The sequence below is a fragment of the Lolium rigidum genome, chromosome 6 (genome assembly GCF_022539505.1).
Source record: "Lolium rigidum isolate FL_2022 chromosome 6, APGP_CSIRO_Lrig_0.1, whole genome shotgun sequence".
In the NCBI taxonomy this organism is placed as follows: Eukaryota; Viridiplantae; Streptophyta; class Magnoliopsida; order Poales; family Poaceae; genus Lolium; species Lolium rigidum.
Genome location: NC_061513.1, coordinates 224,006,642 through 224,021,473, shown reverse-complemented (window position 1 = coordinate 224,021,473; position 14,832 = coordinate 224,006,642). Strand labels below are relative to the sequence as shown.

The 14,832-nt window shown below is 44.5% G+C and overlaps 2 protein-coding genes across 5 annotated transcripts in view; both read left to right on the top strand.

The window, feature by feature from the left end:
* LOC124660782 (uncharacterized isomerase BH0283-like) overlaps positions 1-11,215 on the top strand; it is a 60,043-nt gene extending 48,828 nt beyond the window's left edge. Inside the window, exons 1-6 of one of the 4 annotated variants that reach the window (XM_047198613.1) lie at positions 8,267-8,392; positions 8,486-8,695; positions 8,908-9,210; positions 9,422-9,583; positions 10,410-10,493; positions 10,632-10,899. In XM_047198613.1, coding sequence (XP_047054569.1) covers positions 8,363-8,392; positions 8,486-8,695; positions 8,908-9,210; positions 9,422-9,583; positions 10,410-10,493; positions 10,632-10,739 — 897 coding nt within the window. In that variant the 5' untranslated portion in view covers positions 8,267-8,362 and the 3' untranslated portion in view covers positions 10,740-10,899. Of the gene's footprint in view, positions 1-8,257; positions 8,696-8,907; positions 9,211-9,421; positions 9,584-10,409; positions 10,494-10,631; positions 10,900-11,032 lie in introns of those variants that run through there. The other 3 variants (XM_047198614.1, XM_047198612.1, XM_047198615.1) reach the window with 3 other exon arrangements.
* A 112-nt stretch (positions 11,216-11,327) lies between these two features.
* On the top strand, positions 11,328-14,832 carry LOC124662299 (uncharacterized isomerase BH0283-like). Its single transcript, XM_047200151.1, has 6 exons — positions 11,328-11,424; positions 11,523-11,738; positions 11,812-12,114; positions 13,298-13,459; positions 14,281-14,364; positions 14,494-14,832. Exons 1-6 carry the CDS (start codon positions 11,395-11,397, stop codon positions 14,599-14,601), a joined length of 903 nt encoding a protein of 300 aa, XP_047056107.1. The 5' UTR covers positions 11,328-11,394; the 3' UTR covers positions 14,602-14,832.

The following is a 14,832-nucleotide window of genomic DNA, read 5'->3' as shown; positions in this document are numbered from 1 at the left end:
TGTTCAAAAAAAAAAAAACTAGCACGCAATCTTGCGTATAATTAGGCTCACTGTAACACTACTGTTTTATTAACATGTGTACGCCCAGTTGGTTGTTGCTTGCTCCCAATCCCACCGACCAACTATTGTTGTAAACAACACATAATTTTGTAGAATTTATTGTTTACAATTGTTGTAAATGGCCAACCTTTTTATTGGACTTCTTGATGCTAATAACCAAGTGATTTTTGTTGTAATGGTTTGTGACTTTTGATAAAATAGTAGGTCATTTTTGTTGTAATTCAATTCGTAGCAAACTAATTGTTGCTTGAACACTTTGCACTTTTTGTAAACATACAAATTTTGTTGTAAAAGTCTACAATTTTTGATGAATTTGTTAGCCACTTTTGTTGCAAATCAATATGGAGCAAAAAATATTTATTTACTTTATTGTAATCTTTACATTTTTATAAATGTTTCATCATTTTTGATGTAATAATATATATTTTTGTACACAAGGTGATTATTTTTGTTGTAATACCCTCTATCCTTGCACTAAATCAGCACGGTGGCATATTTGTTGTATATAGCAGAAAAGACATGGCCTAAGAAATACACCCCTTCCGTATTCACTAGTAGGAAAAGCCTCATCAGTGGCGCACCAAAAATGGATTCTATGGCGCATGGGAGGTGCGCCACAGAAACTTCGCCACAAAAATAAGGTTTCTGTGGCGCACCGGCTCATGCGCCACAGAATTAAGGTTTCTGTGGCGCACGTGTTCTTAGGTGCGCCACAGAAAAGCGTGCGCCACGGAATTGGTTTTCGGTGCGCCACAGAATTTACTTGTATTATACACGATTTTGTGCTGCCTGCTATACACATGCAGTTTATAGACGAGCAATATACGGATATACAGGTTATATACAGCAACATTCAGATATAATATAAATATCATGTACATTGTACAGATATAACATAGACATCATTATCACATTACTTAGAGCCCGATCGAGATACATATATAGTGGCAAGTGTCAAATGTTTTGCATACAACTCTTAATTCATACAAAATTCACAATTTCGAGATACAAAGTAGTCTTCATCCGGTTCCTCCTTTGCTCCCTCATCTCTACCCACCGGGCTCGCTTGCATCGGGGTCCTTCATCCAGTTCCTACTATGATGAAAATGGAAGAAAGTGAGACCAACAAGTCCGATGCACAAGAGAAATGGAATAAATGCCTCATACATTGTTGGTCAACACAAATATTAACATTCAGGGACGGTGTAAGTGTGACCAAGTCTGATGCACAAGAGATTGATATTTGTGCTATCTTACCAGGCTCACTCACGCCGCCCCCGAGTGTACGGTGACCAAACATTTTAATCATCGGCATTTTGAAAATCTCAAAGCAAATGGAATGATAAAATGGAATAAGTGCCTCATACATTGTTGGTCAACACAAATACTATGGTCAGAAACCATAGTTGCAGTACACACTGCAGTATACTTTGCAGAAGGGCCCCCTTTCCCCGGCCGTCGTTCCGTGAACGGGTGCTTGACGACACAACGACGCCGATCTGCCTCTCCGGCGCAGAACCACGGCAGTCCCTCGCCGTCCGGCTGAACGAGTCCTTGATGCAAAGACCGTGCCGGCCTGCCCAGCATTATGCCGGGCCGTGTTGCCGCGCTTCAGGCCGTGTGTCCGCGCCTGCACATCGTTCGCCTTCTTGCCGGTGAACCAATAGACGATCGTTGGAATAAGGAAACCGATGACGGCCGGTCGCAAGATTAAATTGCGATCGGCCGTCATCGGCTTCCTTATTCCAACGATTAGTCTATTCGTTCACCGGGCAAAAAGGCGAAGAGTGCAGGGCGCTCGAGACACGGCCCGAGCACGACAACAGGGGTTGGCATGATGCTAGGGAGGCCGACACCGTCTTTGCATTAAGGACTCGTTCACGTACTCGGACGGCGAGAGAAGAAAAGTGGTGATGCACCGGAGAGGCAGGTCGGCGTTGTTGTCTCGTCAAAGACTCGTTCACGGAACGGTGGCCGGGAAAGGGGGCCCGTCTACAAAGTATATTGCGGCGTATAGGTGACCAAACATTCTAATCATCGGCACTAAAATGGAAGAAAGAGCCAAGTGGTATCTCAACTAGATATCATATGCCTCATACTTTGTTGGTCGAAAGAAATATTAACATTCCGGGATGGGGTCGGTGAGGCCGGTAGAATGCACAAGAGATTGATATTTGTGTCATCGCACCGGGCTCACTGGCCCCACCCCGAGTGTACAAGTGACCAAACAATTTAATCATCGGCACTAAAATGGAAGAAAGGCCAATGCAATTAAGAAGTAGCTAGTATGAACTAAATGGAATGCCTCATACTTTGTTGGTCGAAACAAATATTAACATCCGGGGATGGAGTAAGTGAGGCCGGTAGGATGCACAAAATATTGATATTTGTGCCATCACATCGAGCTCACTTGCTCCACCCCGAGTGTACGAGTGATCGACCAACCATCTAATCATCGGCAAGTACAAAAACACCAACAAACCAAGCAACCATGGTGACATAAGTCAAGATGCTCAAACACACATAGCATGCATGGAGCAGATGCTCCAAAGGGATTATTCATCACTTGGTATATAGACCAAGTGATGCTGGCAAAAGAGAGGCCAATCAAGAACCAAGTAAATCCAGTAAGTGATAGATATGCCTAAACAAGCAACAACACATAGCATATCCCAGCTAACCAGATGAGACAAGTCTTCGTAGCCAACTGAATCACCTAGCACCACCTAGCCTTTTAAAACCATCAGAACCTGTCCTTTTTCTTCAAAGGATACCACAGTGGCATTCATTTACATGATCCCCTACTGTGGATATCTCTATTTTCATCAAAGCCAACAAGAAAAGGATACCACAGTGGCATTCATTTACATGATTCCCTAATGTGAATATCTCTATTTTAGTATACCATCATAAGCATTCCATTTAAATCACACATTTTAGTATCTGTTCTTATCCAAGTTTTTGCCTCAGCCTTTGCATCATTGGCTGAGCCAAGACATCAAGCATCTGGCCAGGGAGCATTCTTTATTTTTAGGGAACTATATGAACTATATGCACATGATCCAGTAAGCATCCCCACTAATCGAAGCATTATAAGCATAGTAACATACCATAAGCTCACAAGAATCCATCAAGTAAATCTTCACAAGGATACCACAGTAGCATAGTAGCATACCATAAGCTCACAAGAATCCATCATTTTCTTCACAAGTATACCACAGTAGCATACCATAGTAGCATTTCATGCATTTAAATGAACCATTAGCATCAAAACCAACCAAATGTCCAACTAGCAAGCAATACCAAGTGAGCAAGTCTTCATTACCTTGTACAGGTTCAAACATGGATTTATTTCCAACAAAGGATGGAAATCAAATTAACATCATTGAATTAAATTGAATCATTACCATCACATGGTTCATCAATAACAAGTGGCAGTAAACCTCCACAAACAACAGGTACATATGATCCAGTAAGCCACACAGGCATAACAAGTGATATAAGTTGACAATAACCAACACTAATATGTAGTAGCAGCATAGAAGTGTCACTGATATAGAACACTCCAATAAGCATCACTAGCTCACCAGTTAATGGTAAGCAAGTACAGAGAGGCATAGACAATTTCTATTGCTTAAGAAAAGCAACAACAAGGATTAGCAGCATAACAATATACTAACCACTAGCAATCCAGGCTCCAAATGGAACCTTTGGAGCAGATATATATAGAGCCAATATAGCATGTCACTGCTAGTAGCTGGTGTTCATATGAACACCATATGAAGCAAAACGATTAGGGGCAATGCATCCAGAGCAACAGTAGCAATGCATCCAGAGTAACAGCAGCAATGCATCCAGAGCAACAGCAGCAATGCATCCAGAGAAGCAATGCATCCAGAGCATTTCGTCGAGCACTTTGTGCTCGCGCGGGAGAGGAAGAGGGAGGGGAGGGGAGGGGAGAGAGTTCACCGACGACAGGGGTGGAGGAGGAGGTTGACGACGACGGCAGCGGTGGAGGAGGAGGAGGACGCGGCGGCTCCTCCACCTTCACGCGACGGCGGCCCCTCCTCGCCGTAGCGGCAGCTTGTGCTGCAGGTGGCGGGGATGGGAGGACCGTGGCGGCATGCGGCCCTCGCGGAGGAAGGCGGCGGCGACGGCGATGGCGACGACCATGGCGGCGCGCGGCGGATCGGAGGAGAGGGGAGAGGGGAGATGGGAGGGGAGAGGGGAGAGGGGAGAGGTGAACAGAGCGGGGAGGGCACGGGCGAGATGATATAAGTTACCTTAATCCCGTGGCGCACCCGAGCAAGTGCGCCACGGAATCAACTACTTCGTGGCGCACCGAGCGAGTGCGCCACGAAAGAGTTATTTCGTGGCGCAGCACGCCATGTGCGCCACAGAAATACCTACACTAATAATTGGTGGTGGCAGGATGTGGGCCCCATACAATTTCTGTGGCGCAATGTTCAGCAGTGCGCCACAAAATTAAGCTATTTTTTGGCGCATCTAGCATGGTGCGCCACAAAATAACATTCTGTAGCGCATTTTCAGTGGTGCGCCACAGAACTAAGCTCTGCCCATAAGGGTTTTCCTACTAGTGATTATCTGAAGAAGGTAGGATCGCGGGTTGTTCCTCAAAAACTAGGGACCAAAATGCAAAACTGCGTCACAGCCTGTCCTGATGGTTGGATCAGGATCGGACGGTGTGGACTTCAACCGATTTTCAGGTCCAAATCCGTCGACCGATGGCTAGCGCTTCCCATTGTGTTTTGGCACCCTATTGGGCCGAGGAAACAGAAACTGATAGCGTTCCAAGTACTATCACATGGTGACCCAAATTTCGCTAAAAATATGCTTTAGTAAACCAAATTACCATGTTCGTTTTCTTTTATATTGTTCACCTATCATCAGGTATCTCCAAGGAGTGGAGTACTATACCTGGAGCTGGATGCTGCGAATCAGAGAGTTCGTCTTCAGGGAGTCTTTCATGGCTGGGGGACACTCTTCGCTTAGCTAGCATGTTGCCATCCACTTCAGGCCCAACCTTTCAGATGGCACCAGTGCGCACCAGCCTCTACCAGCTGGAGGATTTGAGTCTGATCTTTGAGAGAGAGAAGTCTTCATCCGTGATTGCTGCTAACAGCCTAACATCTTCGAATATCAGACCGAATTACAAGTACTGACACCGCAAAATGAATATCTTTACAAGCATTGACTGAATTACAAGCACTGACACCGGAAAATGAATATTGTTTCATTATGAACGTTTTGGTTCGGCTCCCTTCGTCTGATTATCCCGTGAGGATTCTGGTTGCGCCCATGGGCCCGATAAGTCAAGTCCGCTTCCAATCTATTACAGTTTTTGCCGAGAAGAGAAGCCGGCGATGTGTATGCATCGACCTACGGAATTCCTTTTTGTTGAATAGTCCCACCCCATCCCAATAGACCTCCTTTCACCGGTTCATATACCTCGCAAATTTCCTGGATTATCACAAAGGTGTCTCCAAAATAACAAGCAAGCAACGTGGCCAAAGAGACGAGCGGAACAAAGAAAGGAGAAGAGAGGGCCAAAGTGACCGGAGACGAGAGAGGGAGGAGGCCAGGAAGGGGTGACGACCTTGACGGTGATGCCCAGCCTACTTCCGGTGTGTGTGGCCCGCCGCTCATGAGAATGAGGGAGGAGGCCAGGAAGGGGTGACGCATGCGGGGCCGCTGGCATCGAACACAGTGGAAGTGAAGGAGTGCTATGGTAGCGGCGGCATGGGTGAGGGGAGCGAGAAGGGCCCAACTATGTGTCACCTCGCTAGGGGGGACTGGCCGTTGCCACGAGAAAAGAATAGGTAGGCACACACGTGTACAAAGAAGGAAAGGCAGGCAATCGTGCATAGCTAGAACACTCACGAGCGACCCACGTGCCCATTCGGTGCCAATTTATATGAGAGCGATCACTATATGAAATGTTAGACCATGGAAGATTTTGTTTCCTATTGTAAGGTCTACATGTGTTTCTCTTTCGCGACAACGCGCGGGCATTTTCCTAATCTTTTATAATGTTCGTCGATCATCAGGTATCTCCACGGAGTGGAATACTCTACCTGGAGCTTGATGTTGGGAATCAGAGAGTGCGAGACTTCAGGGTGAAGCTGTTACTGTCATGGCTAGTACACTCTTCGTACAGCTAGCATGTTGCCATCCACTCGAGGCACAACCGTTCATGGACTCTTGATGTGAACTACGTTGAAATAAAATATAATTGCTGCATATGTGCTAGTTTAACTCTAAATCGACCAGTTTTTTTTATGGTAATAGAACACCTTCTGAACACTTGAGATTGAACTCTTCTAGATTATCTGAACAATGTCGGGCAATCAACTCGTGGAACTGTATTAAAGCAATTGCAAAAAAAGGTTTCAAAGAAAAAAGTTGAAAAAAACCCAATGTGGAAGCGTATTAAAGCAATTGCAAATTCGACGGGAACATTATAGCTTAGAGTTATTTACGTTTTATTTTCATAAAAATTACATTAGCTCTATCCATAAAAAGATGTCGGAGGCTTGTATAAATTAAGATGTATAAATCTGAGGTGAAATAAACCTCTAACTCCTATTTGCCTATGACCACAATAACCATCCCGCATTTCCACTGGACTGACGAGTGGGCCATCGTTCTTGGGCTAGGCCTAAAGGCACGGTAAAGATACAGTGGGACATGCTGACACACACAGGAGAGACAACTGGACCGCGGCTTCAGCCGAGGCCTGGCTTGGCTAGCGTTGCGTGTTTTTCATGTTCTCCTTTTTCCTCCTAAATCTCCACCTAGTTTTTTTCTTCGAAATCCATGGCTTGTAGTTTAAATTAGTTGACATTGAGAAGCAATACTAGTGGGTTCTTTCATTTGGTATCAGAGCCAATTGATCCCTCCCTAAAAAAAATCACGAAATCCTCACCCATCTTTTCCCCACCACCAAAACCATGGAGCTGACCCCGCTCATGAAGGCGATGTATGACTTCGCCATGGATGGCTCGGAGAGAACTGCGATCGGGAGTGGATTGCAAACCTCGCGTTGGTGAACGAGAAGAAGGCCTGGCGAGTTCTACCTCGTTTCTACACCACCGAGCTCGCACCACCGCAGCAACGGCTACGGCTTCACCAGCGGCAAGCTCGATCCCGACTTCAGCGCTGGCCATACACGCGACGACGTACCCCCGCGCCCATCAACGACGTCATTGGACTCTACAACGGCCGATGTCCTGTCGAGCTTGATCATCCGACAACAGCCGCTACGAGTCGTGTCGTCCCCCATACAAAGGATGACCTCAATCCGAAGGCCCGACGTACCTACAACGAATAGGAGCATGACACCAAAGATGTGAATTAGGATGCTCTCCCAATCAGTCGCATGTAGGGTTAATGCATGACTTAAGCTTCACAATGCTTTTATCTAAAGTATTTCCACTGCTTGAAGTTGAACTATTGTACTTGAGACGGTTGTGTAAGACTTATGTAAGACTTTTATTCCTTATGTAATGGATGTGTAATCTGTACCAGTTTGGTTATATGTTTACTACGCATTGATCATGGGATCATCAATGTGTATGCATAACATGGTGTTTCGGGCTACTAAGTTCCGAGCCCCACATCAACAATGTTACTGCTACATCAACAACTACTACATCTACAACCAATCGGTACGTGTGGCATGATCAGATCCTCGTTTTAGTTATGGGCGTTGTGGTGTTTGCATTGCCCATGTTCACGTTGATTACTGCATCTTGCATGTTTGAGTTACACATGATAGTAATTTTTGTCTATCATGTTAATATTTAGGAATTAATTATGAAAATATTGCCTAATTCTTCAACCAAAACACATATTTTCTTGGCACGGTTGCCAACGGAGGTACATAGAGTAAAAGAATATCTTATATTTTATTGCACTTTCCTGCTCGTAAAAGAATATCTTAGATGTATCTAAATTTTAATCTAAAAAGGTACATTAAAATTTAATTTAGATAGTAAATCTAAGACAATATTTTATGGGTGAAGGGAGTAGTACAAATCCTATCGGCTTGGTAGGTAGCAATTGTAAATCCAATTCACTGTCAAAATCTTATCACGTGCACTTTTCTATAGCAGATCACGACCGATCGTTCGGTGACGACGAGAACGTGTTCATCGGTAACCCGGTGTCACAAGGATTCAAAGCATAGTCTGTCTCCACAATCGTCAGCACTCAGCAGCCACTCCAGTATATTACCACTAGCGCAAATCTGTAAGCAGCATCCGCCGCCTGCTTCGTGGAAATGGGCAAGAAAGCTATCCGATACGCCGTCGTCAGTACCGAGCAACTCCCCGCTTTCCTGTTTGTATTCCGCTCGCACTCGTCGACGGGACGTGACGTTGACCTTGCCGTGGCCTCGTCGCAGGTGGATGCCTTCGCGGCCGAGCCATTCAAGGGCAACCCCGCAGCGGTATGCCTCCTCGAAGACGAGGGCGCCGCCGCGGACGACCGGTGGATGCAGTCCGTCGCCGCCGAGTTCAACCTCTCGGAGACCGCCTTCCTCGTCCGCGACTCCACCCGGCCAGCCGGCGCCGCCCCGCGCTTCCACCTCCGATGGTTCACTCCCGTCATTGAGGTATCCTAGTTAGCCCCTCATCCATCTCTTCCATCCCACAAATCTCAGAGGTCCCCCTTTTCACTACCGGCATCGATCTGAAGTTCTGAACCCGGCCTGTCGCTTTGCTCATCTTCTTGCCCTTGATTCATCTGCGTTAATTGCCCAATTATATGGCCGCTCCCCATCATCTTGAGCATCAGCATTAATTCCGCATTCGTCGTCGTTTTCAGGTCGACCTCTGCGGGCACGCGACGTTGGCGTCGGCGCACTTCCTCTTCACGACTGTTCTTGCCGAGCATGGCTTGGTGGAGTTCATGACCAGGTCCGGGATACTAACTGCCAAGAAAGTTCCTACACCAGGGAGCACTGGAGTCTCAGAAGAGGACCAGGGGAAGCTGTTTATTGAGCTGGATTTCCCCATGGACAATTTTGTGGGTTGCAATACCGCCGGCAATATGCCTCTGATCCCCGAGACCCTAAACGGCGCATCTCTTGTCAGTGTTCACAGATCTAAGGCCGACGGTGACCTCATTGTACCGTCTCTCCCCTTTTTTGCTTGCATAATTACTTTCGAGAATCAGCAATGTCATCTTAAAATAAAGCATGCTGGTGCTGCTGTGATCATTCTCTTAACCTGAGCAACTATGTCTCTTGGTTCCTTGTTAATATGAACTGTTGCTCACTTTGGCTAATTTTACTTCACAAACATTAATTACAAAATTAAAAATCTTACATGGCTTTCAGGTAGAACTTTCTTCAGCAAAAGAGGTTGCCGATATCGTTCCTAGCATTGGTGAAATAAAAAGTTTGGACAGCAGGGGCCTTATTGTTACAGGACCGGCACCTGCTGGATCTGGTTATGACTTCTTCACACGTTTCTTCTGCCCAAAATTTGGGATAGATGAGGTGATATCCTTTTCTTGATCCAAAGTTGTATGTAGAAATTTTGAAGCTTCTTTAACTTACCACGTCATTCACCATTTTTAAACCAAAATATGTAGATTGCTAAAGAAATTTGGTACCTCTCCAAATTCCCTGCACCTAATTCTGCTCATGCCTCACATATGTTGCATATTCCTGTCTTGAACTCTTGTAGGATTGTCTACTTCCAGCATGTTCTAAACATTTGCTCATCCTAGACATAAATGATTTTTTCCATACGATCCCTGAAAACAGGGCCTGGTTCTACTATCGATCACATGATAATGGAACAACAAAGTAAGTTCATTAGTTCGAAACCGAAAACTAGAGAAAACAGAAAAGTCCTGCACACTGCTACTGCTAATGTTTTAGCCAGGGGCAGAGACCAGAGATATACAAAGAGCACCATCTAAACGAAACAAAAGGAGCTGGATCAAACGACCACACATAACAAACACATAAATAAATATCATCATGAGTTATTTTGTTTTGTTAGAACCAATCTGCCTTGTTCATATGGACAAGATTATAAGGAGCCGAGCTTCTTTGACAACCAAAGTGGGTCTGTAGTCTGTACGCCCCCTCTCCCAAACCTCTGTGCAAATTCATATATCAGTACTCTTCATTAGTGTTAACTAGGTAGCTGTAATCGTTACCTTGCAACCCTGACAGATATTCTTGTATTACATAGGACCAGTTGAAAACTAAGTATGTATAAAAGAAACCTCTTTCATTTAAATCTGTAAGCACATGTGTTTAATACAGCTTCATGTTTCATAACTCATACCCCCTGATCGCAATATTTTGACAGGACCCTGTTACTGGCAGTATACATTGCGTTTTGGCACCCTATTGGGGCAGAAAGCTGGGGAAGCAAAAATTGACGGCATATCAAGTATGTTCTTAGCTATGTTTTCACAAAATTACTTTACATTTTAAGGTCTATATTTTATTTTAGAAACAAAGCTACAACATGTACTTGACCAGCTAAACCATCATGTTGGTTTTCCTTTGTATGTCCATGCATTGCCAGGCATCTCCAAGGGGTGGAACACTATACTTGGAACTGGACGACGCAAATGGGAGAGTCCAAATCAAGGGAGAAGCTGTTACTGTGATGAATGGGACACTCCTAGCCTAGATAGCATGCCATTGTCATCCATGTACTCGTTTATGCTTCGAAGGACAACCGTTCATGGAGTTGTAGTATGACCTTGATGTTGGCAACTGTATTTGCGTTTGTATGCTGGTTTAACAATAAACTGGATGAGGTATAACAATTCCTGAGCTCTTCTTGATGACATGAACAGTGTCCGGCCGGTGAAGTTCACTTGCAGTTTGATTGGGGTCATTATCCGCTCGATTACGAGAAGAAAAAATTGAACAAAAATATCAGTGCTTCGACAGTGAATTCAAAAGTTTGTGTTCTGTATGTGAAGTTAGGGTTTCAACCGAGTCGAGTTCGCGAGTTAGACCTAGCTTAGATTAACTCATACAAATAATTGAGCGAGCTCATACAGAGTCGAGTTAAAGATTGAGCTGTAAAAGTTGATTTGTACTTAGCTTGTGCTAATTTCAAGCCAATAGTTTGAGGTATGAAAAATTAGAACTTTTAAAAATTTGGTTATATATAGAAGGAACAAAAATACCATCCTGAACATGTATAATACTACTAGAAGAATAAATAAACCTTGGATATTCGCCACCACTGACTGCTGGTTAGCTCATCAATAGTCCACAATCCTCAGTACTCACGCAAATTTGGAGCAGCAGTCGCCGACGCCTCGCTGGTGGAAATGGGGAAGAAAGCCATCCGATACGCTGTGGTCAGTCACTCTCCTCCCTTCTCTCCTCTTGAATCGCACTTGGTTGCCGGGACGTGACGTTGCCGCGGCCGCCGCGGCACGGCGTAGTGTCGTCGCAGGTGGATGCCTTCGCGACCGAGCCGTTCAAGGGCAACCCCGCCGCGGTGTGCCTCCTCGAAGGGGAGAACGCCGCCGCGGCCGGGGACGACCGGTGGATGCAGTCCGTCGCCACCGAGTTCAATCTCTCCGAGACAGCCTTCCTCGTCCGCGACTCCTCCCGGCCAGCCGGCGCTGCCCCGCGCTTCCACCTCCGATGGTTCACTCCCGTCACCGAGGTAGCCCCGCGGTTTTCTTGTTTTCTCAGATTCAGCCGCGTTAATTCTGCGCACGCTTCCTCGTTTCTATCAGGTCGAGCTATGCGGGCATGCGACGCTGGCCTCTGCCCACTTCCTCTTCACGACAGTTCTCGCGGAGGATGGCATGATCGAGTTCATGACCAAGTCCGGTGTGCTGACCGCAAAGAAAGTTCCTGCCCAGGGGAGCACCCGCGTCGTCCCGGGTGAGGAGCAGGGGAAGCTGTTTATTGAGCTGGATTTCCCCATGATTGATTTCCTAGATTGCAACGACAATGAGATGCCCTCCATCCCGGAGACCCTGAACGGCGCATCGATCGTCAGCGTTCACAGATCGGCGGCCGACGGCGATCTCATTGTACTGCCTCTCTCCCCTTTTTTTTGCCTGCAGAATTACATTGGAAAATAAACTTCCCCAGCTTAAAATGGAGCTGCTATGATCATAGCTGAACAGCTGTTCTCTTGGTTTCTTTTAACGGTTTTGCTATGTCTCAGTCAATTGAGATTTTCTTAAGTCTAAATCACTTACAAAAATGTGCTTTGAGTTGCACTTTTATATTAAAAAAGTGCAATTGCATTTTTCTGACAGAAATAACCGACGACGGCGATCTCATTATACTGCCTCTATCCCCCTTTTTTTTACCTGCAGAATTACATTGGAAAATAAACTTCCCCAGCTTAACATGGAGCTGCTATGATCATAGCTGAACAGCTGTTCTCTTGGTTTCTTTTAACGGTTTTGCTACATCTCAGTCAATTGAGATTTTCTTAAGTCCTTACAAAAATATGCTTTGAGTTGCACTTTTCTGTTAAAAAAGTGCAGATAACCGGCGACGGCGATCTCATTATACTGCCTCTCTCCCCCTTTTTTTTGCCTTTTTTTTGCCTGCAGAATTACATTGGAAAATAAACTTCCCCAGCTTAAAATGGAGCTGCTATGATCATAGCTGAACAGCTGTTCTCTTGGTTTCTTTTAATGGTTTTCCTATGTCTCAGTCAACTGAGATTTTCTTAAGTCTAAGTCACTTACAAAAATGTGCTTTGAGTTGCACTTTTCTGTTTAAAAAGTGCAATTGCACTTTTCTGACAGACCGGCGGCCGACGGCGATCTCATTGTACTGCCTCTCTCCCCCTTTTTTTGCCTGCAGAATTACATTGGAAAATAAACTTCCCCAGCTTAAAATGGAGCTGCTATGATCATAGCTGAACAGCTGTTCTCTTGGTTTCTTTTAACGGTTTTGCTATGTCTCAGTCAACTGAGATTTTCTTAAGTCTAAGTCACTTGCAAAAATGTGCTTTGAGTTGCACTTTTCTGTTTAAAAAGTGCAATTGCACTTTTCTGACAGAAATGTGCAACTGAACCGTGTTGCACTTTTCTTTGAACTGTAGTTGCACTTTTCTGAGTTGACTGAGACTTAAGAAAATCTCAGTCAACTCAGACATAGGCACACCCTTCTTTTAATCAACTATTGCTCACTTTATGTACTAACTTCAGGTTCAGAAAATTCAATTGCTCAATAAACAGCTTGCATGGCTTTCAGGTGGAACTTTCTTCAGCGAAACAGGTTGCTGACGTCCTTCCTAGCATCGATGAGATCAGAAAATTGTCATGCGGAGGAGTTATGCTTACAGGACCAGCACCTGCTGGATCTGGTTATGACTTCTTCACACGTTTATTCTGCCCGAAATTTGGGATGGATGAGGTGATCTCCTTTCTTGGTACAAAGTCCAAACATGTATAAACATAATGAACCTTCTTTAACTTACCAGGCATCGAGCATTTGAGTAAAATGATATGTAGGTAACTATAAGAAAATCGGTGCAGGAGTGCCTCTCCCAATGCCTAATTGTGCTCATGTCTTGCATATGTTATTGATCTAGAAAACATGCCCCATATATGTTACATCTTTCATTCTGGATACCATAGTCCTGCAATGTTGTCTACTACTAGCTCCGTCCGGGATTATAAGGCCGGCGTGTATTCTTAGATTTTAAATTTGATCGACGTAATTCAAGGTATATAACTATATATTACAAAACATATATCATTAGAAAGTTTAGATGGTTCTGATTTCTAATTCAAGGTATATAACTATTTATGTGTTGTATAATTCATGTTATGTTAGTCAAATTGGCAATCTAGGGACCTGCGCCAGCCTTATAATCCCAAACAGAGGTAGTAACAGCTTTTCTGAACCCTCTTTGTCGTTGGCATAAATGAACATCATCAGAGTTACTTTTGTTTATTAGAACTGTATGTACATTCATAATATCAGTTAGCAGGCACATAGCTTTTATGATTACTAGTGGGGATACTTGCAATGATAGAGTGCCACCGGTGCAATTATGACGGATAGTTTCTCCAAGAAATCGCATATCTAGTATTACATGTGACTAATTGAAAGATATATAAAACCCTTGTTAATTTAATTAATCTTTGGGAATTCATTGGCTATCGATATTCTCCACGGAATGCTGCTTTCTCTTTCATATTTCATAAGCCCTGGTCTCTACATTTTGACAGGACCCTGTTACTGGTAGTATACATTGTGTACTGGGACCCTATTGGGGCAGGAAGCTTGGGAAGCAAAAACTGACGGCATTTCAAGTAAGTTATTGACAAATTAGTTATCTAGAGGCCTAATTTGCTTTTGGAAAATTAATGCTACATACTCCCGATGAGCTAAATCACCACGTTAGTTCTCCTTCATATGACCTTGTAACCGTGTATCATCAGGCATCTCCAAGGGGTGGAACACTGTACCTGGAACTGGACGACGCAAACCGGAGAGTGAAAATCCAGGGAGAAACTGTTACTGTCATGGCTGGGACACTGCTGGCGTAACATGTCATCTACTCAGGCATGCTTTGTAGAAAAAGGAGTTGTAATATGAGCTACGATGTGGGCGTGGCCAATTAGGCTATGCTACTATGTACTGGTTAAGGGGAATAAAAATCCTGAGCCTTTTTTTCGCTTGAGAGAAAACCCGAACTCTCCTATGAATACCTGAACAATGTCAACAAAATAACCTAGCCTACCCCAATTTGTTTGGGAAGTTCAAATTTTTTAGAAGAA

Bases quoted from the DNA above. Each gene is read 5' to 3' on its own strand.
- LOC124662299 (XM_047200151.1), top strand. From the start codon at position 11,395: ATGGGGAAGAAAGCCATCCGATACGCTGTG. The intron at 12,115-13,297 runs GTACTGCCTCTC...CATGGCTTTCAG, and splicing joins CGGCCGACGGCGATCTCATT to GTGGAACTTTCTTCAGCGAA. The intron at 14,365-14,493 runs GTAAGTTATTGA...GTGTATCATCAG, and splicing joins AAAAACTGACGGCATTTCAA to GCATCTCCAAGGGGTGGAAC.